The sequence below is a fragment of the Vicugna pacos genome, chromosome 4 (genome assembly GCF_048564905.1).
Source record: "Vicugna pacos chromosome 4, VicPac4, whole genome shotgun sequence".
NCBI classification, from domain to species: Eukaryota; Metazoa; Chordata; class Mammalia; order Artiodactyla; family Camelidae; genus Vicugna; species Vicugna pacos.
In genome coordinates this window covers 79,660,159-79,684,537 of record NC_132990.1, presented here as the reverse complement: position 1 = coordinate 79,684,537, position 24,379 = coordinate 79,660,159, and the positions used below count along the sequence as shown (strand labels likewise).

At 63.7% G+C, this 24,379-nt stretch overlaps 2 protein-coding genes across 5 annotated transcripts; one reads left to right on the top strand and one right to left on the bottom strand.

The window, feature by feature from the left end:
• The first annotated feature begins 59 nt into the window (after positions 1-59).
• On the top strand, positions 60-1,307 carry LRRC26 (leucine rich repeat containing 26). Its single transcript, XM_031677059.2, has 2 exons — positions 60-826; positions 915-1,307. Exons 1-2 carry the CDS (start codon positions 160-162, stop codon positions 1,235-1,237), a joined length of 990 nt encoding a protein of 329 aa, XP_031532919.1. The 5' UTR covers positions 60-159; the 3' UTR covers positions 1,238-1,307.
• A 16-nt stretch (positions 1,308-1,323) lies between these two features.
• GRIN1 (glutamate ionotropic receptor NMDA type subunit 1) lies at positions 1,324-23,429 on the bottom strand. 4 transcript variants are annotated; one of them, XM_072960564.1, is made up of 21 exons: positions 23,135-23,429; positions 20,741-20,875; positions 18,115-18,291; positions 15,890-15,952; positions 14,995-15,095; positions 11,927-12,048; positions 11,682-11,856; positions 10,443-10,587; positions 10,262-10,345; positions 8,254-8,395; positions 8,029-8,156; positions 7,663-7,827; positions 7,471-7,589; positions 7,246-7,358; positions 7,023-7,171; positions 6,768-6,925; positions 6,411-6,572; positions 6,183-6,292; positions 5,930-6,075; positions 4,627-4,737; positions 1,324-2,220 (listed from the first exon to the last, which is right to left on the bottom strand). In XM_072960564.1, exons 1-21 carry the CDS (start codon positions 23,390-23,392, stop codon positions 2,152-2,154), a joined length of 2,832 nt encoding a protein of 943 aa, XP_072816665.1. In that variant the 5' UTR covers positions 23,393-23,429; the 3' UTR covers positions 1,324-2,151. The 4 variants fall into 4 exon arrangements, with proteins under 4 accessions (XP_072816665.1, XP_072816667.1, XP_072816666.1 ...); XM_072960566.1 differs by lacking the exon at positions 4,627-4,737; XM_072960565.1 differs by lacking the exon at positions 15,890-15,952 and having other exon boundaries at positions 23,135-23,392.
• Positions 23,430-24,379: the final 950 nt, after the last annotated feature.

Genomic DNA, 24,379 nt, shown 5'->3' with positions numbered 1-24,379 from the left:
GGGTGCTGGCTAGGTGCCCAGCCTCCGCCCTAGGCGTGAGACCAGTCGTGGGACAGGAACTGAGGGTGCTCCGGTTGGAGAGTTAACATTTGTGCGAACGCCGCCGGGACGAACGGTCTCTGGGGACACGCAGGCAACTGGCCTCCAACTGTTGCCCCCATGCGGAGACCCTCCTTTCTCTCGCAGCGGCCGCTATTGCTGCTGCTGCTGTCGCCGTGGCCAGTCTGGACCCAGACGCCTGCCGCGGCCGCCCACTGGGGAACTCAGGGCGCCCCTCACTGCCCCGAGGCGTGCGCGTGCGCGCCAGACGGCCAGGCCAACTGTTCGGGGCGAGCGCTGCTCGCCGTGCCAGCGGGCCTGAGCCGGCCGGTGCGCGCGTTGCTGCTGGACCACAACCGCGTGCGCGTGCTGCCGCCTGGCGCCTTCGTGGGCGCTGGCGCGCTGCTACGCCTGGACCTGCGAGAGAACGGACTGCGCTGGGTGCACGCGCGGGCTTTTTGGGGCCTGGGCGCGCTTCAGGAGCTCGACCTCGGCGCCAATCAGCTGGAGACGCTGGTGCCCGGCACCTTCGCGCCACTGCGCGCGCTGCGCGTCCTCTCGCTGGCGGACAACCAGCTGGCGCGCCTGGAGCCCGCGGCTCTAGGCGCGCTCCCGCTGCTGGGCGCGCTCAGCCTGCAGGATAACGATTTGTCTGCGCTCGCGCCCGGCCTGCTGGCCGGCCTGCCCGCTCTCAACACGCTGGGCCTGCGCGGCAACCCCTGGGCCTGCGGCTGCGCGCTGCGCCCGCTCTGCGCCTGGCTGCGCAGGCACCCGCGCCCCGCGCCAGGTGAGCCCTTGGGGGCGAACGCGGGCCGGCGCGGGCCGGGGCGGGCCACTGCGCGGCCGCCGCCTGACTCCGCGCCTGTGTCCCGCAGAGGCCGAGACGCTGCTCTGCGTGTCGCCCGGGCGACTGACGCTCAGCCCCTTGACCGCCTTCTCCGAAGCCGCCTTCAGCCACTGCGGGCAGCCCCTTGCCCCGCGGGACCTGGCCGTGGTCTACGCGCTCGGGCCCGTCTCCTTCCTCGCCAGCCTAGCTGCCTGCATGGCTCTGGGCTCCGTGTTCACCGCCTGCCGCGCGCGCCGCCGGCGCCGCGCCGCCGCCGCCCGCCTCCGGCCGAGGAGACTGCCGGATCCCGGTCGCGGCCCGGCCTCGCCTGCGGACCCTGGGAGCACGGAGAACGCCGCCGCCCAAGCCTGAGAAGGCCGCGGCTGCCCTCGAATCCTTCCCTACCCCGTGTCCTCCTCCACACTCCCTGCAGGCATCAACAAGCGACAGAGATCGAAATTTTCGTGACATTCCTTTAGGCATCACCACTGCACACACCGGGTCGGGGCGGGGGTGGGCGGTGCGCGCCCGGCCCCTGGGGCAGAGGGGTGGCCCGCGGCTGCACACAGGCTGCTGGGGGAAGGCACGCGCCGGGACACGGGAGGGGCTGGGCCTGTACAAGGTGGGGCGCAGGGCTGAGGACAGTCCTGCGCCAGCGTCTGGGGAAGCCCATCCTGGGCTGCAGGCCAGAGGAAGCAAAGAGAAGGCTCAGCCCTTGCAGAGTCCAGAGAAGGTGGGAGGCAATGGGGAGCTGGAGCACCCCCTGGGAGGCGGCTGCCAGCTGGGGGGGAGGGTCAGGGTCTGCAGAAGGGGAAAGGCAGGGCAAGCTCGGAGGATGGGGTCAGGCGGAGGAGGGGCGTGAGCAAGAAGAGGAGAGGTGGAGCGAGGCGGTGAGGTGCGGGCGCTGTGGGAGGGGGTGGCCAAGGGCCCCCACTGTGGCTCTGGTGGTGGCTGGGGGAAGGATGGGGCTTCAGTCTCTGCTCCAAGCCCCTCCGCCTGGGGCCAAGTCAGCCCCTCTCCCCACTGCTCAGAGACCCCAGGGCCCTGCCTCTGCCGGAGCGCCCTGTGGCCCTGCCCAGCCCGCTCAGCTCTGGCCCGTCCTCAGCCGCTCTGGTCCGTGCCTCAGTCCAGTAGGGGCTGCCGGCCAGCAGCAGGGCAGATGTAGGGACGGGAGGCCCAGGGTGGGCAGTCTCTGGCGGGTGGGCTTCCCTCGGGCCTTCCCAAGCTGCAGGACCCATCAGTGTCCTTGGCCGGGCTAACTGGGCAGGTGGGCGCCTCCGGGGGCCTTACACCACGGTGCTGACCGAGGGATCTGAGAGGTTGAGCGGGCCCGTGATATCAGTGGGATGGTACTGCTGCAAAATAGAAATACACAGACAAGGCGCCCATTAGCCCGACGCTCGGGGGCACGCGCGGGGCCGGGACGGGTGGACCGGCCAGCCGGCCGACCAGCAGGCAGGCGGGCGCAGCCTGGGGGAGGCTGAGGGGGCGCTCCTCCCCTGACCCCGTCGTGCTCCGGGACTCTGCGTGGGCCGGGCCGCTGTCCCGTCCGTCTGTCTGTCTGTCTGCGGGGGAGGGGGGCAGAGGAGGGCGGGCAGGGCGTCTCAGCTCTCCCTATGACGGGCACACATCTGCAGCTGGCCCTCCTCCCTCTCAATAGCGCGTCGCGGCAGCACTGTGTCTTTTTGGTTTTGCAAAGCGCCGCGTCCACCCCCGGTGCTCTATAAATAAGAACCAACAATCAATACCCGCTAACCCCGCCGGCCGCCAGGGACCCCAGCCCTGAGCGCCCAGTGCCGCCCTGGCCCGGACCGGCCACAGGACAGGGGCAGAGGATCTCAGCAGCCGGACTGACCCCACCCCTCCCGACAGAACCCCCCACCCAGGCCTCCCTCCGAGCAGGCGCCCAGCCTGGAACAGTGGGAGCTGGGCTGCCCTCCCCCACCCAGCCCCAAGCTGGCAGTGTCCCCAATCACCCTTGCAGGGCAGGCCAGCCCCAGATGCCATGTGGCACCAGAGCTGGCCTGGAGGAGGATCCCTGGTGCCCAGGGAGGCTTGGGCAAGGAGTCTGCTGGGAGCGTGTCCCCGGAAAGGCACTGTGAGTGTCTCTGAGCTGCACCTGGACCAGCTAAGGGGCGTGTGTGTCTGCTGCAGGCTGGGGCTGGGGGGGCACTCAGTGATGCCCTCAGAGAGTGGCTGATTGCCTGCAGAACTTTCGTGCTCCCCCTTTCAGCTGCCTGCCCCCAAAGTGCTGTCTGCTGGCGTTCTTTCTCCCTGGATTGCCTCCCCCCAGCCCTGCTCCTCTCTGGCTCTGCACCCCCAGGTGGGGTCTCTGGCTCAGGCTCTACCCACTTTCCTGGGCTTAGACAACCCCAGGCCTGTGCTCCCAGCCCCGTGGACCCTCATTGTCCACCCACCCTGCCCGTGCTGAGCTCTGGGAAGTGGAGCAGCCAGGCCTGATGGGCCCCTCTCAGTGCATCTGGTGGCTTCACCCTGGACTCACATGGCTGTGCCAAGCCCTGTCTGTGTCCTATGTCTGCCCCTCTTCCCATGAGCTGGGGTGGGGAAGGAAGCTGCAAATCTTGCTCCCACCTTTGAGCATGACCCTGTGGGGTGATGCTGCCTATGAACTGGGGACTTCCTGTGGGCTGGAGGCCAAACTGCCCCTGGACTGCAGGGAGGCCACTGGGCTGAGGGCAGTGCTGGCTCCGGTGGCCCCTTCCTCACCCGGGGATGCTTCTAGTGGGGCTGGGTCAGGTTTGGGGTTCAAGTGCACACATCTGGGGCAGTGAGGGGCTGCCCAAGGCAGGAGGGCAGGGAACATTGGCTCAGGCGGGAGGCCTGGCTATGAAGAGGCCAGGGGTCAGGAGATGAGGCGCCGGTCTTCTCTGGGGAGGCCTTTCCTTCCCGGGCTCCCTGTCTGGGAGCCTCAGTGCCCACAGCTTGCAGGGCCACCCCTGCCTGTTCTCAGACCTCTGGTGCTGCCAGCATGCCTCTGGCAGGGCCCCTGCTCGGCCTGGGGTGGGAGCCACCCACTCAGGTCCCACCCATTCCCACCTGACGGTCCCCTGTGGCCAAGGGCCTGTTCCCACTCCAGGCCCCAGCCGTCCACCCAGATGGAGCCAGGCCCGGCCCCCAGCCCCGGCCCACACAGAGACCACATGGAGGGGGTGCAACAGGCATGGCTCTGGTGAGACACGTGAGACAGGTGTCTGGGTGGCGGGGCTGGCAGCCAGACAGATGGACGGATGGGACATCACAGCCACCCCTCCACGGACGTCGCAGGGAGGCAGAGGGCGGCGGGCCCCTCTGGGAGAGGCTGGAGAAACGGACGTGACAGAGAGGTGGTGTGGCCTCCTGACAGGTGAGGAGCCTGGAACAGGGTGGCTCTGGGCTCCTGGGGCCCCGGGCACAGCCCCGAGGCGATGAGCCTGACTGGCTGACCAACAACATGACACAGCTTCAAGATGGCGCATGGTGTCGTGGCATGGCGGGGCAGACTGACGCAGAGACACACGGGGAGAGGACCCAGTGAGGGCCAGCAGGAGAGAGGACCAAGAGAGGAAGGTCTAGAGAGTCAGAGAGAGAAGACCTAGTGTGCTGGGCAGATAGAGGTGAGGGCAGAAGGGCCAGGGCAGTCAGCGGTGGGGGTGGTGGGATGGCAAGGGAGGGGAGAGGGCACGCCTGATGCACGGGACACAGACACGGAGGGCGGGCGAGATCAGAGTTGGAGACGTGGAACTGGGCGCTCTTCCCCTTACCGTGTCTTTGGAGGACCTACGTCTCTTGAAGCTGGAAGCCAGGGTGGAGGTGATAGCCCTAAATGTGGCTTTCTTTTTAGGGTCAGGCTCTGCTCTACCACTCTTTCTATCCTAAAATGAATATGTATAAGTGATTAGATGGCTAAGGGTGGCGGCCACACCTGCCCTCGCCTGCTCCTGGGGGGCTGCTGCCTGGCCTGGCTGGCCACTCGGGCCCTCGCGCCTGCCTGCCTCCATGTGCTGGACAGACCGACCGACCGTTGGACACGCGCAGATGGCCTCTGCTCCTGCCCACTTCTTGGGCCTGACCTTGCTTGAGTTGGGGCTGCTGGGCTTAGGGTGTCCCATTTGGCGCTCTTGCTGGGAGACCCGCCTGGCTCCCTGGCTCCTAGGGGCCCCTGGTTTCTGGGCATCCCAAAGAGGAGGAGCCCTCCGAGCCCTGAAGGGGTTGCCTGCAGGCCCCACCATCGATTCTGACCCCCAAGGAAGCACATTGAGATTCAGGAAGGGGCTGAGGGGCCAAAGGCAGGTGGCGAGATGAATTGGAGCGATAGAGAGACAGAGGCAGCTCCGGGGACACTGGCCTCAGGTCTGAGGGCCAGGATGGCCCTGCGCCTGCCAGCGAGAGCAGCGGGCAGCGGCCAGGTCCCAAGAGCAAGAGTGGGCAGATGAGAGGTGCAGGGGCTCCGGCAACCCCGTCCGCCCGTGGCCCTCCCTCTCGGCATCACCAGCTTCTTCCCAGGATGCGGGCTCTGGGGAGGCACCCAGAGAAAGAGAAGAGATGGGGCAGACGGGCTGGACCATGGGGCACACGCCCAACCCAGGTGGGCTGTGGCCACCCCACACACAGCCTGACACAGGCTGGGGTGCCAGGCAGGACCAGCCGGCTTGTTAAGACTGGAGTAGTAGGCAGCACAGGACACAGCAGGGCATCAGGGGAGGGGTCCCCAGAGGGTGCCAAGGAGGGGCTTGGGCGGCGAGGGCAGGATACGTCTTGGAATCACGTGCTACACCCAGGTGGGTCCCTGTCTTACCCTGCCTCAGTTTGCCTTCCTATGGAATGGGTGCAGGTGGGCGACTCTGGAGACAGAGGGGCCAGGCAGACGCTTGGAGCCCGGCTTTGCAGTGGCGGCCACCTGCAGGTGGCCCTCCACCAGTGCTGCCCCTGGCTGGGCTCCTAGCTCCAGTCTTGCCCACATGGGCTCCTGGGAGCCAGAGCCAGTGCTTCGGCCTGTGGGGATGGAGGAGGGCCGGGGCCAGGCCGGGCCATGGGCACCAGGCCTCAGAGGGTGTCCTGCCCTACCTGCAGGTTCTTCCTCCACACGTTCACCGCCGCGAAGGCCAGCTGCATCTGCTTCCGGCGAGCGTCCTTGTGCCTCTTGTAGGCGATCTCGATAAAGATCAGGAAGATCCCGGCCACGATGCCCCCGGCCACCAACATGAAGACCCCTGCGGGCCAGGACCCAGGGCCTCAGCTGTTGGCCTGCCAGGCTGCCGGCCCCCTGGGGCACCCGCCCAGGACCAGCAGGGGTGTTGAGCAAAATGGGGGGACTCACCTGCCATGTTCTCAAAGGTGAGGGTAGCAGGGGCGTTGCTGCGAGAATCACACTCCTGGTACCGTACCCACGTCTTGTCCAGGTCTTCCATGAAGCCGTTCTCGTGCGACCTGCGTGGGCAGAGCGTGTGAGCCAAGTGGAGTCTGGCACTGGGAGCCGGTGTGCCTTGGGCGGGGCTCAGGAGGGGGTCTTCGTGGGGCAGAGATACGGCAGGTGAGGAAGACTCACTTGAGGATGGACAGGGAGACATTCTGCTTCCAGGGGCTGTCCTTGCGCATGCCGATGCCAAAGCCGGAGCGGAAGAACAGCTCACCCGTGGTCACCAGGTCGCACTTCTGCGAGGCCTCAAACTCCAGCACCGCGGAGTCCCAGATGAAGGCATGCAGCTTGCTGTGGGCAGGGGCAGGGGTCACCGGAGCCCGAGCAGTTGGGCTGCCCCGGCTCCCTCCCAATCCTTCCTCCTGCCAGACTGGAAACCTCGTTTCTAGCCCCTGCCGTGGTTCCCATCTGGTCTGGACATTCCGACTTTTACTGTAAAGGTGTCGCCTCACTTGTCCCGCCCCGCCCGGTGCCCCTCCCCCTCACTTGTCCCGCACGGCCTGGATGGCCTCGGCCGCGCTCTCGTAGTTGTGTTTCTCCATGTGCCGGTACATGGTGCTCAGCTCCACCTGCCGCCGGAAGTAGATGTCCACCGAGCTCTGCTTCACTGTCGCGTAGATGAACTTGTCGGAGGGATTCCTCAGCTGCGGTGAGAGGCGGGGCTCGCAGCTACTCCCCGGCCCCACCTGCCGCAGCCACTGACCTCACCCCCCTCCCCCGCCGGGTCGGGCCAGGCCTCACTCGTGGGTCGTTGATGCCTGTGATGCGCTCTTCCGGCCGGTCCAGCACCAGGAAGGCCGCCAGGTTGGCAGTGTAGGAGGCCACGATGATCATGGCGAACCCAGCCCACACCATACCTAGGATGCGCGCGGAGAAGCTTCGGGGGGCGCCTGCGGGCAGAGAACCCTCAGTTCCTGGCCGGCGGAGGTGGGCGGGGCGGGATGGGCCCCGGGCATGGCCTCACCTTCCCCGATGCCAGAGTTGAGCAGGACGCCCCAGGAGAACCACATGGCGGAAGACAGGGTCAGCGCGTCCTCCTCTTCCTCCTCGCTGTTCACTTTGAACCGGCCGAAGGGGCTGCGGGGCGCAGAGGGCGGGAGGGAGAGGGCGGCAGAGGCAGCCTCGCCCCACCCTCGCCCGCTGCGCCCAACCCGCAGGTGGAGGTGTCCGGCCCCCAGGCTTCGCTTACCTGAAGCGGTCCAAGAGGTACAGCATCACGGCCACCACGTGCACTGACAGCCCGACCAACAGCCACAGCGTGCTCTGGAAGGGCTGCATGAACGAGTCCAGCGTGCTCCGGGGGATCTCCTGCGGGAGGACAGGCCGTCAGCTCCGCCCAGGCCCTCCGAGGGCCGCGCCCCACTCCGCGGGCCCCGCCCACCTTCTTGACCAGGATGGTCAGGCCCTGGTACTTGAAGGGCTTGGAGAACTCGATGTACTGCGCGCGCTCGTTGTTGATGGTGAGCGGCGCCACGATCATGTCCGCCTGCCCGCTGAGCAGCTCGCCCATCATCCCGTTCCACTCCTTCTTATTGCTGTTGTTCACCTGCGGGGCGACACAGCAGGTGGGGACTCGGACCCCGGCGGCCCCACTCCCGCCACAGGCGCCGGCCCTAACCTATCTTAGGGCTCGCCCACTCCAGACTCCGCCCCAGCTCGCAGGCCCCGCCCGCCCAGGGCCCTTCCCCTAGCAAGGCCGGGTCCGCCCCACCCGGTCCCACGCCGGCTCCCAGCGGTCCACACGCACCCGCTCCTGCGTGCCGAACTTGCCATCGGCCACCAGGTGCACCTCATAAGTGAAGTTCATGGTCCGCGCCAGCTTGATGAGTAGGTCGATGCAGAAGCCGTAACAGCACTGAGGCACCGTGTGGCGTGCTGGGGGGGCAAGGGGAGGAGAGGTAACCGAGGCGTTCGCCGCCGCCCCGCCCCGCCCCGCCGCGCCCCGCGGCGCGCGCACCGGCCCGGCACTCACGACTGCCCGGCGACGTGTCGTTGGGCCCCGTGCAGATGACCTTCTTGACCGGGTCCCCATTGACCGTGAACTCCTCCTTGCACGTGCCGTCGCTCAGCGTCGGCTTGACGTACACAAAGGGCTCCTGGTGGATCGTCACAATCTAGAGGGGAGAAAGATACCCAGCCTGGCCCACCCAGCCTGGGCTGCCCTGGGAGTGCCCAGACTCCCCTGGAGCCCCTCCAAATCTCCCACGTGCCCCCCACCCCCCACCCAACAGTGCCCCTTTCTGGAACTTGAGGGAGTCAGTCCGCCTGCTGCCCGTGCACTGCAGCCTTCAGAAGGCGCCTGCCCCTCTGAAACACTGTGCTTTTGTCTCCCCCACTTTTCCTCCCTTTCTTGGCTTACACATCACTCCCTCCGTTGGAGGCACTTGCTGGAATGTCCAGTCTGCCCTGGGCGCCTCCTCTGACCTCTCAGGGACAAGAAACTCCCTGTCCTAGCCAAGGCCTGCCCCCTGTCGTGAGGACAGGCGCACGTCCACTCAGAGCCTGCACAGTCCCAGGGACCCAGAGGGCTCCCCTTGTCTGATCCCTGGGCCTCTCCCGGCCCTCAGCCTCCCCAGCAGCGGGTCTTGGTCTGATGGTCTGTCTTTCCTCCCTTCCTCTTCCCCCTACGGAGGCTGCACTCTCTTCTGTGACCTGCCTCTTCAATCCAGGGGCTCCCTGCGGCTCGTGCTGGAACTCTCTTTCCCCCCTGTCCTTCAAGGGCCTTTAGCCTGGGGGTGGGGAGGACACAGACAGGGCAGAGGGGACTGGACCAAGCCTGGCAGAGGATGAGGAGTCCCCGGAAGCGATGCTGGGGTTAAGCATGCAAAGTAAACAGGGCTCAGCATGAGAGGTCCGGTCGCCTGCAGGGTGGGCAGGCCCAAGCCTCGGCTAAGGGGTAGCATTTTGTTTTCTTCCCACAGGGGATTGGGAGCCCCTGAAGGAGCTTACTTGCTTTTAAAACTTTCATCATGTTTTTCTATTACACAAGCAATATGCCTGTGCTTGTAAAACCTCAGTGAAGCCCCCCCAAAAGTTATAAATAGCCATTTGCCTCACACAGCCTGTGTGGGACCATCTGGCCATCTGTTTTGGCTGTTTTGCTTTCAGACTTTTCAACGTGACATGTCTGAATGGCACAGAGAGGTGTGCCAGTCGAGAGGGGTGGTGACCTGTGGGCAGGTGCCGACAAAGGGGTCCAGGTGAGCGGCCACGGGGGTGAGCTCAGAAACCAGAAAAGATCCAGAGACGTTTGAAGACCTGGGGACCCCAGGAGAAGGCTGACTGAGCACATTGCATGTGGGGTCCTTGCCTTGGGTGAGCTAAGATGCCAGCTGGATCTTGTATGGGAGGGACTCACAGGAGAGCACCCTGGGAGGAGCAGGGGCCCAGGGACGAGCCCAAGGGGCATGGAAGAGTCAGGCCAAGGAAGAGAAGCTGGGAGAGATAAGTCCAACCAGGAGAGGGGGCTCCCAGAGGCCCAGAGTCATGGCGGGGACAGCCCGCCACGGGGAGTGCTGCAGGGAGGCCAGGGTCAGAGGGACAGCTTGACCCAGTGTTGGCAGGGGGCCACGAAGGCTCGGGGGGGTGAGGACCACCTGGGGGAGTGATAAAGAGTATGGAGGTCCACCCCCAGGAGCAGGACTCAGGATGGAGCGTACTGAAGCTGAAGTCCACAGAGTGGCCACCCATCTGTCCCTCTGTCCCCGATCAGCTCATCCCCAGGGGAGTCCTGTCCCACATAGGGTGGTCAGGAGGGACACTGGAGAGGGTCCTTGGGATGGGGAGCCAGCGGCTTCCTCTCCTCCCTCCGCTCACTCCCCGCTCCCCGGCAGGGCCAGGTGTGCACCGTGGCAGCCAGGCCGGTCCTGCTCCCACTTCCTTCAGTCGCTTTCATGGCCTCACTGTCCTCTCATCTGCGCCTGAGGGGCTGGAGGGAGAACACAGGGTACGGAGGCTATGGCACAGTGGCGGGCCCCCACCTTCAGTCTGGTGGACATCTGGTAGCCTCGGGGCTTCTCTGTCTCTCCACCGGGCCAGATGATCTTCCTGTCATTGGGGATGACCTGGGGGTGGGAGTATGAGATGGAGGGTGGCCACGCAGGAGTCTTGGCCCCAGGACCCTAAGGCCCCAGCCCCCACCCCCTCATGACCCCCACCTACGTGGGTGCCATTGTAGACGCCCACTTGCACCAGCTTGCGGTTCTGCAGGTTCATGATGCTGTAGTTGGCGAACTTGCGGTCCCCGTCCTCGTTGAACTCCACGCGGCCCGTCACTCCTTCCGCGTACTTGGAGGACATCAGCACTCTGGAGAGGGCGATGGGTTAGTCTCCAGGGGCACAGTCGGACCCTCGCAGGGTGAGCCCGATGGGTGGCGTGCTTGTCTGCCGGCACCGAGGGACAGCACAAGCAGCTCCCGGGGTCGGGGCCCTGTCTGGAGGGCTTTCTGTGGGTTGGAATGTTTGATTCCCAATGGCCGTCCTGGCTGTAAAGACGAGGAGGCAGCAGCCCAGGGAGGATGCTGCGGCCCACTGAGCAGCAAGCAGGGGAGGCAGAGTTCAAGTCCTGTCTCCCTGTGTGGTCGCACCTGTGTGTGTGTGTGCGTGCCCTATATGTGTGCACACAAGGTCTTTGTGTGGGTGCAACATGTACCTGTGGCACATGTGTGATGTGCCATGTGCCTCTGAGTCTGTGTACAAGCACATGTGCATGTATGCACATGTGGTCCCTTTATCTGCAGTGGTGTGTGTACTCCTCTTGTGGGCACCAGAGACCATGGCTCTGCACATGATACTTGGGGGTGGGGATGCTGGTGATGGGTAGGGCCTCCCCACCCTAGTGGCATGGTGTCCAGGATTCTGTGAATTAACTCCTGCCCCACTGCAGCCATCCACCTGGGTCTCTGGCCAGCCCTGCCTCTCTACAGACTTGTATGTCATCCCTGGACTTGTGGTGTGACCTCCTGGGCCTGTAGAGTCTCACAGCACCCCCTGCAGCAGGATCCTCCTCCCCAGGGCTGTTAGCCACCCTGGTGAGTGGGGTGGAGTCTGACGGTTGGCTGTGGTGTGAAAAGGTGGTGGCAGGAGCAATGTAGGCAGCCATGACTTCAGTGACATTCAAGGCGTGGGTGCCAGCGTTGGAAATGGGGCAGATAGATGATTATCACAGTGGAAGTGAGGGTGCAGAGGAGGAAACTGGGGAAGATGGCTGTCTCTGTAGGATACAGCAGGCTTGGCTGGAGCACTGGGCGAACAGCGACTGTTCCCAACCCTGGAATGGTGCCCCCCCTACCTGAGGAGAGTAGTTTTCCCACCTTAGAAGAGCGGCCACGCCCAACTCAGAAGATTGGCCCTGCCCACTCAGAAGAGAGGCCCCGCCCCCCGAGGAGAGGCCCCGCCCACCTCTTGAAGAGCGGCCCTGTCTTCCAGATGTTGGTGTTGCCCACGCAGCCCCGTGGCGGGTCGGTGATGTTCTCCTTCTCCAGAAGCTCGTGCACCGCCTGGGCCACCACGCCCACGGCGTCGCTGATGTGAGCTGACTCGTTCTTGCCGTTGATGAGCTGCAGCCCGATGATGCCTGGGGCGAGCGTCTGCTTAGAGCCCGTGGGGGACCCCTGCCCACCGGGACCCGGGAGCCCAGCACTCACCGTCCGGGGCGTAGCGCAGGGCGTTCCCTGAGATCTCGCGCTCCCCCACCAGCCACACGTACCCTGAGCCCGTCATGTTCAGCATCGCGGCTGCGCGGTACACGGTGGCAGCGTCGTCCTCGCTGTGGGGCAGAGAGGGGTGAGGGGCCAGGACTCCAGTGCTCCCCACCCGTGGCTGGCGGCGGCTGCTCCAGATTCCCAGGGCCGCCTCCGCAGCGTGGCCTGCCCCTACCCCTTCCCCAGCCCCTGGCCTGCCCTGAGGCCTGCAGGCACTGCAGAGATGGGGGACAACTCCCGTCCCAGGCCCCCACTCTCAGCCTGCACTGCTCCTCGGCCAGGAGATTCCCACAGAAGTGATGGGGGTGGGGCAAGACCCCCAGAGCTTCGCAGGGGTCTCTTGCTGGCCCCTGCCCTTGGTGGTAGGGACACATGGGATGAGGATGGGCGGTAACTGAAGGATCAGTTGCTCAGCATGTACGAGGCACCATTCCGAATGCGCTGTGCACTATCTTATTTGATTCTCACAACATTCCTGCGAGACGCGCTTTAGTGCTACCCCCATGTCAAGAGGGGAAATTGAGGCCCCCGGGACACAGCAGTGGTGAGTGGCAGAGACACTGTGCCAGGACAGTCCACCCCGAGCCCATGCTCCCGCAACTTCCTGGACAAGCCATATCCCCTCTGGTCCTTCAAGTCTGAACTTGTGGGATGAGGGGCTGGGGGCTTTCTGGAGGGTCAGATGCTGCTGGGGCCGAGTGCCTGGGAGCTGTCTGGGCATGGCGGCAGAAGCCACTGGAGAGATGAGGGCTTCTGCTCTCCCATTTGGATTCCGCACAAGTGGCCGTGCTGTCCCTGCCTCCCAGGGCTCGGGCCCCTGGCAGGACAGAACACAGACCTCGCCTCGCAGGCACATGTGGTCCTGAGCTCTCGGTGTGTCCTCACAGGTGAGCCCCTGTGGACCCGGTCCTCTAGGGCTGGCGTTTCCCTGGTCAGGAGAAGGACCTTGGGCCTGGTGGCACTCCCACCTTCTCTTCCCCGTTGGGCCAGACCTGGCCCCAGGTGGGCCTGGGCCACAACTGGCCCTTTGCTTCTCAAATACATGGGCATTAGGGTACTGATGTCCAGAGAGGCTGGACAGATTGTCCAAGTGGTGGGTTATTTTCACAATGGCTGACTCTGGAAACCAAGGTGACTCTAGGTTCCCTGAGAGGTCTGCCCCCAGTCTGCTCAAGGATTAGGCAACGAAGAAATGCAAACCTCCAATGTTTGCTCTCAAGAAGAATGCTACTGTTGGATGTAAGCCACACAGAATAGGGGTGCTCCAGGCAGCCCCCAGCCAGGATTGCCCGGCAAGACCTACACCGTCATGTGTAGGGCGCAATGTGCCCACTCTCAGCGGTGCCCACTAGGCCTGGCAGAGAAGATTGCCTGCTTGACACCATTCAGGTCTGTGATGCTGGGTTTGGCAGCAGGAGCACACGCCTCTGCTCAAGTCCGGGGAAACTGATACCTTCAGTAAAACAGTTCCAGACAAAAGTCCGATCAACCCATCAAACTGTTTTATGAAAAGAGCGGATCCCAGTAAAGACAATTTCAGAAAGTTTTTTTTTTTTAAGTTTTGGAAGCAAATTAGAAACTCGGAGGCTCCCTGTAGCAAATTGGTCAAGGACTGATCGGCTTGATGAGGTCTCTCTGCAAAACGCTCTCCTCAGCCCTCATGAAGGAGGAGCCAACATGTGCTCATTCAAGAAGACCTGTCTCTGCCCTGCCCAGGGGACAGCCTGTCTTCCTGGGCTCCCGGGAACTGGGTGTGCTGGGCAGGCACATCTCCCTCTGCCGTGCGACTCTGGCCTCTCTGAGCCCAGCGTGGGAGGGGAAGGGTCCCTTCCTGCCCTGACGATCCAGAGGCCTTTCATGGATTCAGAAGGGGCCATGCTGTGCCTCTGGGAACAGTATATGTGCATGGGTGGGGTTGTGTGTGTCTGGAGGGTGTGGTATGTACATGGTGTATGTACACACGTGTGAGGGCATGTGTATCCTGTGATGTGCAGAGCACGTGCGTGTGGTGTGCATGCACACGTACATAGGCGAACGTGTGTCTGTGTGTGTATGCCTGGTAATGTCCTGTGTGCTTGCGTGTGTGGTGCACACACATGTATACGGCACGTGCGTGTCGTGTGTTCATGTGTATGCCTGTGAGTGCGTGTGGTGTGCCCACGCATGGAGGTCTGTGGGGGATCAGTGTCTGTTTGCCACACCCGGCTGGCCCCCTGGAGTGTGAGAAGGAAGCTGCTTCCTGCTGCCTAGCGCGAGGAGCCCTGGGGAGCCCTGGGCGGGCCCACCCTGCGCTCTGCCTCTGGGGGAGGGGCGCACCTGGCTCTGCACCAAAGGTTTGTTGACTGAATGTGCAAAGGACACCTGTCTGCCCTGCTGCTCAGGGTATTGCTGGCTCTTTCTGGCCTGCTGCGGGGTGACCCCTGCTGTTTTCCCCTGCTTTGTTGGAGACTGCAGAGCTTCTGGGATAGGGAGACAGTGTGTGGGGGGGTCCACACAGGCCTTCCCATGTCCCATGGAGCAGAGCTCTTCCTGGTGGCCAGGACTATCCCTTCCCAGGAGTTCACAGCCACCTGCAGAAAGGGAGGTATTGACTGCGGGCTCGTGCCCACGGCCACAGCAGGGCCAGGCTGCGGCAGCCTGGGGTCACGGGTCCCCATCTGCCTCCCCACCTTATGCTGCCCATTCCAGCTGTTCTGCCTTCAGTCCCAGGACACCAGCCCTCTCCCTGCCGTGGGTCTCCCCCCTATGCCCGCATGTCACTTCCTCGTCCCTTTCCCAGGTCCCAGCTCCCAGAGCCCTGTGTCACCCTATGCATTACCTGGGCCACGTTTGCATTCACAAGGGCAGGGGCTTATCCATCTCCCATCCCCAAGTCCCGGTGTATGTGGGCGGGGGGCTGGGACTGTCCTTGGCAAGAACATCTTGGAAGTTGGGAAACTCAGATCCAGCCCAGCAGTGCCCGGGCCCCAGCCCAGCAGTGGAGCAGGGGGAGGGGCACAGCCTGGCCTCACCTGGCAGAGAGGATGATGACCCGGGCCTCCAGCTCCCGTGCCTCCATCAGTAGGGCCGTCACGTTCTTGGTCCCCGGGTCGAACTGCAGCACCTTCTCAGCCTGTGGTGTGAGCAGAAGTGTTAGCAGGTGGCCGGGGCTGGGGACATAGCGCCTCAGGGGCGAGAGTCGAGCCGCAGCCGCTAGGAACCCCGAGGCAGCTTAGCTAGGGCTGCCGCGGCCTGCACCTGCCACCTGTACTGTCCACCTGCCTTCCTGGCTCCTCGCCCGGCCGGGCCTGGCCTCGCTCGTCCTTTCTTCGTCCTGCTTGCTTTCCTGCGCTGCTCTCTGCTCTCTCTGCGTCTGTCTCTCCACCTTTCACTCCTGGCCTCACTTTTGCACTGAGCATGCAAGCTGAAGTGGACCGAGATTCAGAAAGAGGCGTGCAGCGGACAAGAAACAGAAAAGAGTTTTGGAATGCAATCGGGAGCGGAGACGGGGCCGACTTTTCCAAAACCACGGGAGTTCCTCTCAGGCCTGGTCCGCAGGCCCTGCGGGAGTGGCCCCGACCGCAGGCAGGCGGGCGGCTGGGCGGGTGGGCTCCCTCCTGGGCTCCACGAGGAAACCCTGGGGGTCCCAGAGATTCGCATGCACTTCCCAGAGAGCAGCTCCTCCTGCGGCCGGGCCTGCCTCTGGGGTGCAGGCCAAGGCCGAGGCCGCCGTGGGTGGGCCGCAGGTGCCCACTCGGCCTGCACCTGCCTTCTCCTGCCTATGGCTGCTGCCTCACGACCTCGCTCTCCTCACTGCTCGGGCCTGCGGCGCGGCGCGGCGGGGCCGGACTGCGGCCCTAGTGGCCGAGGCGCCGGAGGCCAGGGCTCCCTAGTCGGTGGGTGGCGTGCACGTCCATGCATATATACCTTGGGTCCGCGCTTGTTGTCATAGGACAGTTGGTCGAGGTTTTCATAGTTCCTTTTTTTACTCTGATGAATAATGTGCACAGAGAAAATATGCAGACACAGAAGAAGATTATAAACGGTTGAAAATGACGGCGCTAAAGCAATCACACCACCTCCTCGGCACGTCTGCAGACGGGCACGTACCTGGAGCTCGCAAACACCTAGGCCCGGGGCGGGGCTGGGGGCCGGGGTGGTGCTGGGGGACGAGGCGGCCTGGGGGCCACTGAGTCTCCCTGCCATGGAGCTGTGCTCTTAGAGAAGTTCACACTCAGGACAAAGGGAGGCCCTGTCTGCGTCCAAGCTGAATGTGTCCCTCTGGGGTGCCCCCTGCCCCCCCACCCCTGCCATGCACCTGCTACGTGGCCCCAGCAGTACCCACCCCTCCCACATCAGTCCTGAACGGGGGTGACAGCCCCTCCTGGCCCTGACCCCTCTTTCCCTTCCCTCCCAGCAGCCCCTTCTGCCTCTCTCAGAGGTCTGGGGTGTTCTGCTTCCGCTGACTGGTGTGTGACGGGTGCACACTGTCTGTCAGTCTGCACTGGAGAGCTGGTGTGAGGAGTCTGGGAGAGCACATGTCTGTGGGCATCTGCATAGGAGCGGCAGCCCACGTTAGCCTGTGGTGGGGGTGGGAGTGGGGACCAGGGCTCTCTGAGCACTTGTGTGTGTCTGTGTGTGTGTGCCCATGTGTGGGAGTCTGGGTGAGACTGCTCGCAGACACATGCTGTGTGTGAGCCTGGTTGGGCCGTGGGGAGGTGTGGAAGGCTCCTGTGGTCTGGTCTGTGGCAGGAGGTGTGGAGTGTGGGGCAGTTGTCTTGGGGAGGGTGGCGTGTCCTTGTGAGAGTGAGTGTGTGTGGTTGGGTCCCAGGGGGTGTGACTGATGAGCGTGTGTGTGCCCTGGGCATGTGTGAGGCCACAGGTGGGCCCACCAGGAGGTGACATGCCTGCCTGGTGTTGAGGTGCTCTCTCTGGGTGGGCGGCCTGCGGTCCTGCTGGCCAGCCGCGCCTCCCAGACTCAGCCAACTCCCCCCAGCAGGACCCCCCAGGGCCCTCTGGGTCTGCCCTCTGGCTTCACCGCCACCCGGGACCCTCTATTCCCTTTGGAGCCTGTGGTGCCTTGGAGGGCCTGGGTTGGCACTCAGTTTATTGAAGCCAACTCTAATTTCACAGACAGAACATGCGCCCTGCCACCCCTTGGTCTGGCCTCCCAGGGCCCTCCCCAGCCTGGGCCTCCCTCCCTCTCTGCCCGGCTTGGCCCCCACCCAACCCGGGGGCCACGGCCTAGGTGCTGAGCGCCCAGGCCTCTGGGCTGGGTGAAGGCGGGACCCTGGGCCTCCTGTGGTGAGCACCTGCTCTTCCTCAGGCTGGCAGTGGTGGTGGGCAAGGAGGGGGATGGGGGTCACCTGGACCCCCAGAAGTAGCACTCCAGGCTATTTCTCTCCATGCCCCCCAGATGGGGACTGGGCTGGGGCAGAGCGGTGAGTTAGAGCCAGACGGCTAACTGGTCCCCAGGAGGAGCCTGGAGCCCAGCCTCCACAGTGGGAGGTGAGGAGAGGAGGGGCAGGGGGCTCAGTGGGAGAGCAGAGGCCTGAAGGCGCAGAGCCCAGACTCGGGGTGGGAGGTGGCAGGTGTCCGTGGATGGGGTTCCGGTGAGGGTGACGGGCAGCTGTGAGGTGGCGCCTGCGACGGAGGTGAGGCCAGCGCGAGGACATGGAATGGGTCACAGCAGAGAGGGGACTGAGTCCTGTGGGGAAGGACGTGGTGTGTGGTTCCATCTCACTGAGAGCGACGCCCGAGGGGAGGCCGCTGAGGACCGGAGCAGTGTTAGGGGGCAGAGGCAGCGCCCGAGTTCCGAGCCTGACCTCGGCCTCGGCCTGCGTGGGCTGGGGACTTGCGAGCCGCGCGCCGGCGCTGCGGACCCGTGTGAGGGCAGGGGGCGGGGCGGGGCGGGGTGTTTGCGGAGCTCCAGGTGGTCCTGCCCTCGCCCCGCAGGGACTGACACGAAGGAGATTTCGACTAATGGCAAAAGCGAGTGAAATGAGCCGAGGACAGGCTGGGGCGGGCGCTCGCCAGACGTAGTGGTGCTGACCATGCACGATGGAAAGAGAAGGGTGTTCACACGGGCCACAGACACAGCGGCGGCTCGCCGGCTCCTGGATCTGCGCGAGGCGCCCCGGCCCGGGCCTCACCTTGGACTCGCGCTCCTCCAGCAGCGTCTCCAGGCGCTTCTGCGCCGCCCGGCCCTCGTGGTCGTCGCTGACCAGGAGGATGATGTGGTTCCAGCTGTAGACGCGCATCATCTCGAACCAGACGCTCGACTGGTGGGAGTAGGGTGGGACGGTGCGCAGGAAGCTCAGGTGGATGCTCTGCGGCGACATGGGGAGGCTGAGGGGCCGGGCCGACACCGCCGCCAGGGGGCGCGGGCGGGCCGCCGCTTCCGCTCTTCGCTGCCTCGGCCCGGACCCCGGGACCGGCTCCCCCACCCCCACGCTCCTCCCCGTAAACATCTGGCTTCTCTCCCCACCGTGCATCACCTAATCCGAGACACGGAGGCTGGGTTTTTAACCTGCAGCACCGTGACAGAGACAGTGGGTCTGCGGAATCTTTCCTGGGGTGGCTCCCCTCCTCCCCAGCAGCTGCTCCTCGCTGGGCAAGCTGGGCTCAGAAAGTCCTTGCTGACACTCAGCATCTCAAAGATCCCCACTGGATCCTTCCCACGTTTATGGAACGTAGTCTTTTTTAGGCAGTCTTCGCTCGTGGGGCTAAATATTCCATCTAGCCACCAGGGCGAGGATGGACCCTGCCTTGGTTCTCTGAGTGCGCTAACTGGAGGGGGCGGACCGCAGGCAGCAGGCGGCGCCCTCCTCAGCACAGGTCCTTCCTGTCCTTCCAGGCAGCGCTGATCCTGTCAGGGCTCCTGTGGACCCACACTGATCCTGGGGTCCTCTGAACCCTCCAGATTACTTTCACCTGCTCCCTCTGTGTGCTTTGGGATCTGAGTGCAAGCGTGCCCCGTTGCCTCTGTCTGTTACCCACCAGGTGACATGGCTGCAAGGGGCTGTAGTTGGGGTCTTGGATTGGCTCTGACTCATGGGTTGGGCACAGGTGGTCTGTGGGTTGGGATGAACGGAGTCAGAGTGGAGCTCTGAGCTGTGGCCATTAGGTTTGCCCTCATGCTGGACCAGAGAGTCAGGCCACAATCTGGACCTGGGGTGAGGGCACTTGATGGGCTGGTGTCCTGCCCTGGGAGGGGGTGCCCCCGCCCAGCCTCTCCTGTGCTCCACCTGCTGCTCTCCTTTGTGGAGGTATTTTTCGCCCATTTGCACATGAGTGGACTGGCGCCCAGGGAGGGGAAGGAGGCAGTGGTGGAACCTGTGTGTCTGGGAGCAGTTGAGGTGCCTCCGCTGTGTGCGGCACAGAGGCACACAGAGCCTCTGGAGGGGGTGGCTCCCTCCCTTGGGGTCCATCTCAGAGGACCCTCACTTTGGCCTCACTTTCCCACTACTTCCAGGCAAACCCATCCCTGACAATCCCAGACACCTTGGGCCTGGCTGAGATGACCTCTGTGCCTCAGGCCATGCTATCTACGACTCCGGGCTCCCAGCAAGATGACAAGAAAACCGGGAGAGCTGGGAAGCATCCCCCAATAACCTAGACCTCTGGCCCCTCAGCTCAGGCACCAGGCTAGGGTCCCTGCCCAGCAGGCTGTGGGACATTTCCAGCCTTTTGGTGGCCAATTTGCATCCCCAGCTGACCAGTCCTCCCCGAATCATGGGCAGACACTGCATGGGGAGCTGCATGACCTAGTGCAAGTTCCCCACTGCTATGGGTGTGAGTTTCTTGCAAAACCTGCTTGGTGACCTCCTGACTCCCCCAGCTGCTACTTCAAGACTGGACGGCTCCAGCCAGACCCCCCAGCCTGTGGGCCAAGATGCTGAGCAGTCGGACCTGCAGCTCTGAGACCCGAGAACCCCAGGCCAGTCCCTCCAGCCACAAGCTGCCTCTGCGTTCACCTGACACAACGTGGACATTCTCTTCCATCTGCGCCCTCCGGGGGGAGGGGCTGGTAACCAGCCCTCATCATTCCCTTGTGTATCTACCTCTTCTAGGCTTTTCCTCCTCCCGGAGCCCCCCTTCTCCAAAATCCCCTCATCCCGCTGTCTGGGAAGCTGCCCTGTCTATCCCTTCTTCTGGCCATGAGGACCTCTGGTGCTTCCAAGGGCTGGCTATTGGTGCCTGTCTCCTGTCAGTGGGCCAAGTGTGTGGGTCTGTGTGAGCATGTGTGTTAGTGTGTGGGTGTGCATGTGACTCTGCCTGAGTGTGGGTGTGTATGAGTGTGTGATGCAGGATGAGTGTGGAGGGCAGGGAACACATTAGTGTTATGTGAGTGTGTGCGTGAGCATGAAGGAGTGGGTGATGGTGTGGGTGTGCATGTGAATGTCAGTGTGTGCATGTGTAAGAGCATGTGAGTGTTCTCACGAGGGTGTGTGGATGGCTGGAATTGTTAGTATCTATGAGTTTGTGTGCTGTGTGTGTTGTGTGCACATGCATAAATGTGGGTGAGTGTGTCTGAGACTGTGAGTGTGCATGGGTGTGAGTGCATGAGTGTGCTTAAACAGATCACGGTGTTGCACCTGGAGCCAGAGCCCAAGGTCTGAGTACTGCTGCCCATGGCCTCCACGGCTGTCCTGGCACAGCACCTGCCCCTGCCCCAGTCCCCGGGTGGCTGCTGGTGCCCCGGGCCGCAGGAGTGAGCCGCCAGGTCTGAACAGCCGGAGCAGAGCCGGCCGGGCCCCCTCTAGCTGTTGGGCTTACCTTGTCTGAGTAGATGGACATGCGGGTGGTCAGCCCCAGGACAGGGATGCGGTAGAAGCCGGCTGTGTAGGACACGGGGGTGGGAGTGAAGTGGTCGTTGGGGGTAGGTGGGTGGCTAACTAGGATGGCGTAGACCTGTGGACACAGGGGACAGGATCAGCTGGCGCAGGGGAGCAGGTGGAGCTGCTATCCAGAGGCAGCGGAGGTGGGGCGGGGGCTGTCCGGGGGCACTTGTGCTCACACAGCCCCAGGAGCACGTATCCACGAGGCAGGGGCGCAGGACTCCCTAACCATCTTCTGAGTGTAAATGAATCATAAGTGTGAGTCAGAAGTGGAGAAAGACCACGAAGGCACGCAGGAAGACCACAGACCACCCCATGATCCCCTGTCCTCACACTGGAGGGCTGCCCTGAGGTGTGTGGTGAGGCCCTGAGACCCCAGTGCCGGCTGTGGGGACTCACACCCAGACCACCCAGTGACCTCAGCCTGGGTCAGAGATGGGTGGGGGCCAACACTCCAGAGCTGGAGGGCAGCGCCAGAAGGTCTGTGTGGAACATGGCAGACCAAGCATTAGCCAGAGGAGCCGGCAAGGAGCCACCCAGAGGCCACTGCTGGTGTCTTCCAGGGGCAGGCTGAGCTCTGCCCGGTTTGGGCAGGCCCCAGTGCTGACTTGGGCACTGACCACATCCTCAAGGATGCCTGGCCTTCCTGCCTGCACCAAGGCACCTGCAGGCAGGTCTGACGCTGGTGGCTTGGTCCCCTAGGCAGGGAGTCTGGACAGGTGGCTTGGCGGTTCCCTGATGCCCTCACATTAGAAGGACCGGTGTCTGTCCCAATCTGCCTTCTCCTCTCTGAGCCACAGGGCCCACAGCACGCAAACAGGGTGCAGGCTGCACGGACCTCACATGGTGTAGGCATGCACAGTGCCTGGACCACAGGGTGTGACAGTGAGTGACAGCTGCTACTATCACCTTTGCTCCTGGAACTGGCTGTTCCCTGCGGGGATGGTGCCCACAGACAGCCAAACTGAGTAAGTTGGAGGAGGGATTCCCAGAAGGGGCCCTACCTGGACTCCCTATCTCCACCTCTTCGTGTCCCTCCCCCATCCCAGGTGGGGCATGTGACCGAAGTTGCTGGCCACAGAGACTCCACCCACTCCTCTCCTGTGGTGCCCTGGGCTGGAGCATGGGGAGAGGCTTGTGAGACGGGGAGTTTTCCCAGCAGAGCTCTGGCCTGGCCTCACAGTTGGAGCTGTTTGGACTGGTTCGCCCTCCCTTGGCCCTTCCCTCCAGTTTGCGCCCAGAGGTGCCTGGTCAGTCTTTGCATGAGCGTGTGTGTGTACACGTGTGATCATACAGATACTGACAGTGTGTGCTGGGACATGCATGTGTACACTGCGTGCCAGCATGTCTCTACACGTGCATGTGTATGCATGATTGAATGTGTGTGAGCACCTGTTTTGGAATGTGTGGCACATGAGGGTGTGTGTCTATGGATATGCACATGTGTGGGGGCAAGTGTGTGTGTGAACGAGCATGTGCAATTGACTGGAATGCTGATGTGCGTGAGTGGGGGCTAGTGTTAAGTCTGCATCTCTGGGCACAAACATGGGTGAATATGTGCACATGTGAGCATGTGTGTCCATAGATATGGTGTGCCTGTCAGGGAAGCATTGTGAGCAGCACTGGCACCTGGGTCAGTCCTGCCTCTTACATAAAGGGCTGCATTGCAGTGATCCCGTGGCTTCATTGGAATTCAGCAGGCAGCACAGCCCAGGGGCGGACAGCTCCGACAGGCAAAATCCCGGAGCCGTGTCCTCCCCCGCAGCGCTGGCTGCTGGTGGCTGCCATGCTGTGCCCGGATGCCTCCCACACTCGGAGGGCCTGTTCCTACCCTACGGAACACCCTGCTTCAACACCTGGGCCATTTCGCATCTCAGGCAGACCTGTGGATGGGGGAAGGGGAGGGAGGAAGGGAAGGAGATCTCCAAGCAGAAACAAAGATGGCCTCAGGCCCCATCCAGTTTAAAGCCCTACAGTTGTGCATGGGGCTGGGACAGGCACCAGAATGCCCGCCCACAACACTGATACACAGTGACCAAACAAACAGGCCACATGTCTGCACATGCCACTCTGGGCCTTGAGCCCTGGAACCCTTGTGAGGACAAGCCAGGATGACAGGTGACCAGTCTGGAGCTAAGATGGGGAACTGGCAGACACTGGTGTTTGGCTGCTAATGAGACCAGCCCTCCGGGATCCTCTCCTAAGGGGAGGGAGCTGGCTAGGAAAGGATGGAATGAAACTGGGACAGCGGGAGGGATGGAGGGTGAAGGAGGGAGGATGGTGGGGGGAGGGGCTGGAACTGGCGCAGTGTGAGCCCTGGGGGTGCTGGCACCTGGCTGGAGATGAGGTCTTCGCACACGGACAAGGCCATCTGGATGGCGTTGGGCTTGTGGGTGACGGAGGTGGCGTTGAGCTGGATCTTCCAGGAGCCATGCCGCTTGTTGGCCTGGTTCACAGCCTCGCGGAACATCTGCTCGTGCTTCCGCGTGCTCAGTACCGCGCCGATGTTAACGATCTTGGGGTCGCAAGCGGCTCGGGCGAAGGAGCAGGAGAAAAGCAGGGCGAGTGTCAGCAGGCGCATGGTGCTCATGGGCTCCGGGCAGCGCCCTGGCTCTGGGCAGTGCGAACGCGGGGCTCTCGGCGCATCCCCAGCGGGACGCCTCGGCCGTCCTGCGCGCGCCCGATCCCGCGGGCTGGGGTCGCCACGTCTTCCCCGGGAGCCTTAGACCCGGGACGTCTGCGAGAAGGAAGGGGGCACCCGAGCCTTCGGCCGGCGGGGGCCGTCCTGGGCGCGTGTGGGTTCCCCGCGCTTCCCTCCGAGCAGCTGGCGCTGTCCACGGTGCTGAAGCGGGTCTCGGCGCTGCTCCGGGCGCCCCGCACCGAGAGCACAGCTCCTGCGGGCGCGGCGACAGCTCCTGCGGGCGCGGGCTTCGCTGGTCCCGGTCCCGACGCTGCGGCGACTGCGACAGCTGCGGAACGGCGAGCGGGGCCAACGTCTCCTACCCCTCCCGCCGCCCCCGCTTCCCAATACGGAGCCGAAGGTGGGGCGCCTCCCGCTCCAGAGTGCGCGCCTGCGTTCGTGTGAGCATTTTCCAGCGCGCGCGCGAGCGGGGGAAGCCTGTGTGCGCGTGTGTGTGCGTGTGTGCTCTCGCGTGTGGATGGGTCGCTGAGACAGTCACCTGGGCTGTCTCGAACCTGCAGGGAGCCGAATTTGGGGAGATTAGTGGGGTCCGTGTCGCCGCGTGCAGCCTTGCTTGTCTTTTAACATGACCGAATGTCTGCCAGTTAGTGTGCGTGCGCGCGCGCGCGTGCACGAGTCCTCACCCACAGTCAGTGGTATTTCAGGGCCTGACTCCGCCGGGTGGAAACTCCGGTGGTTGGAGAGGCCCTAAGCCATGCTTCTGGGGGAGGGGCAGCGGGGCTACCCTCCCCAGAAGTCTCAAAAATGGGACCTCATCAGCCCCACCATGTGACTTGGACTCCCCCCAGAAGGCTGAGAAGACTAGAAGGGGTGACAGTGGCCGCCCCATGTTGAGCTGGATCTTCCAGAAGAGTCTGGGGGTCTGAGCCCAGACCA

Bases quoted from the DNA above. Each gene is read 5' to 3' on its own strand.
- LRRC26 (XM_031677059.2), top strand. From the start codon at position 160: ATGCGGAGACCCTCCTTTCTCTCGCAGCGGCCGCTATTGCTGCTGCTG. The intron at 827-914 runs GTGAGCCCTTGG...TGTGTCCCGCAG, and splicing joins GCACCCGCGCCCCGCGCCAG to AGGCCGAGACGCTGCTCTGC.
- GRIN1 (XM_072960564.1), bottom strand. From the start codon at position 23,392: ATGAGCACCATGCGCCTGCTGACACTCGCCCTGCTTTTCTCCTGCTCC. The intron at 7,359-7,470 runs GTAAGCGAAGCC...TGCGCCCCGCAG, and splicing joins TACCTCTTGGACCGCTTCAG to CCCCTTCGGCCGGTTCAAAG. The intron at 7,172-7,245 runs GTGAGGCCATGC...CTCTGCCCGCAG, and splicing joins CAACTCTGGCATCGGGGAAG to GCGCCCCCCGAAGCTTCTCC.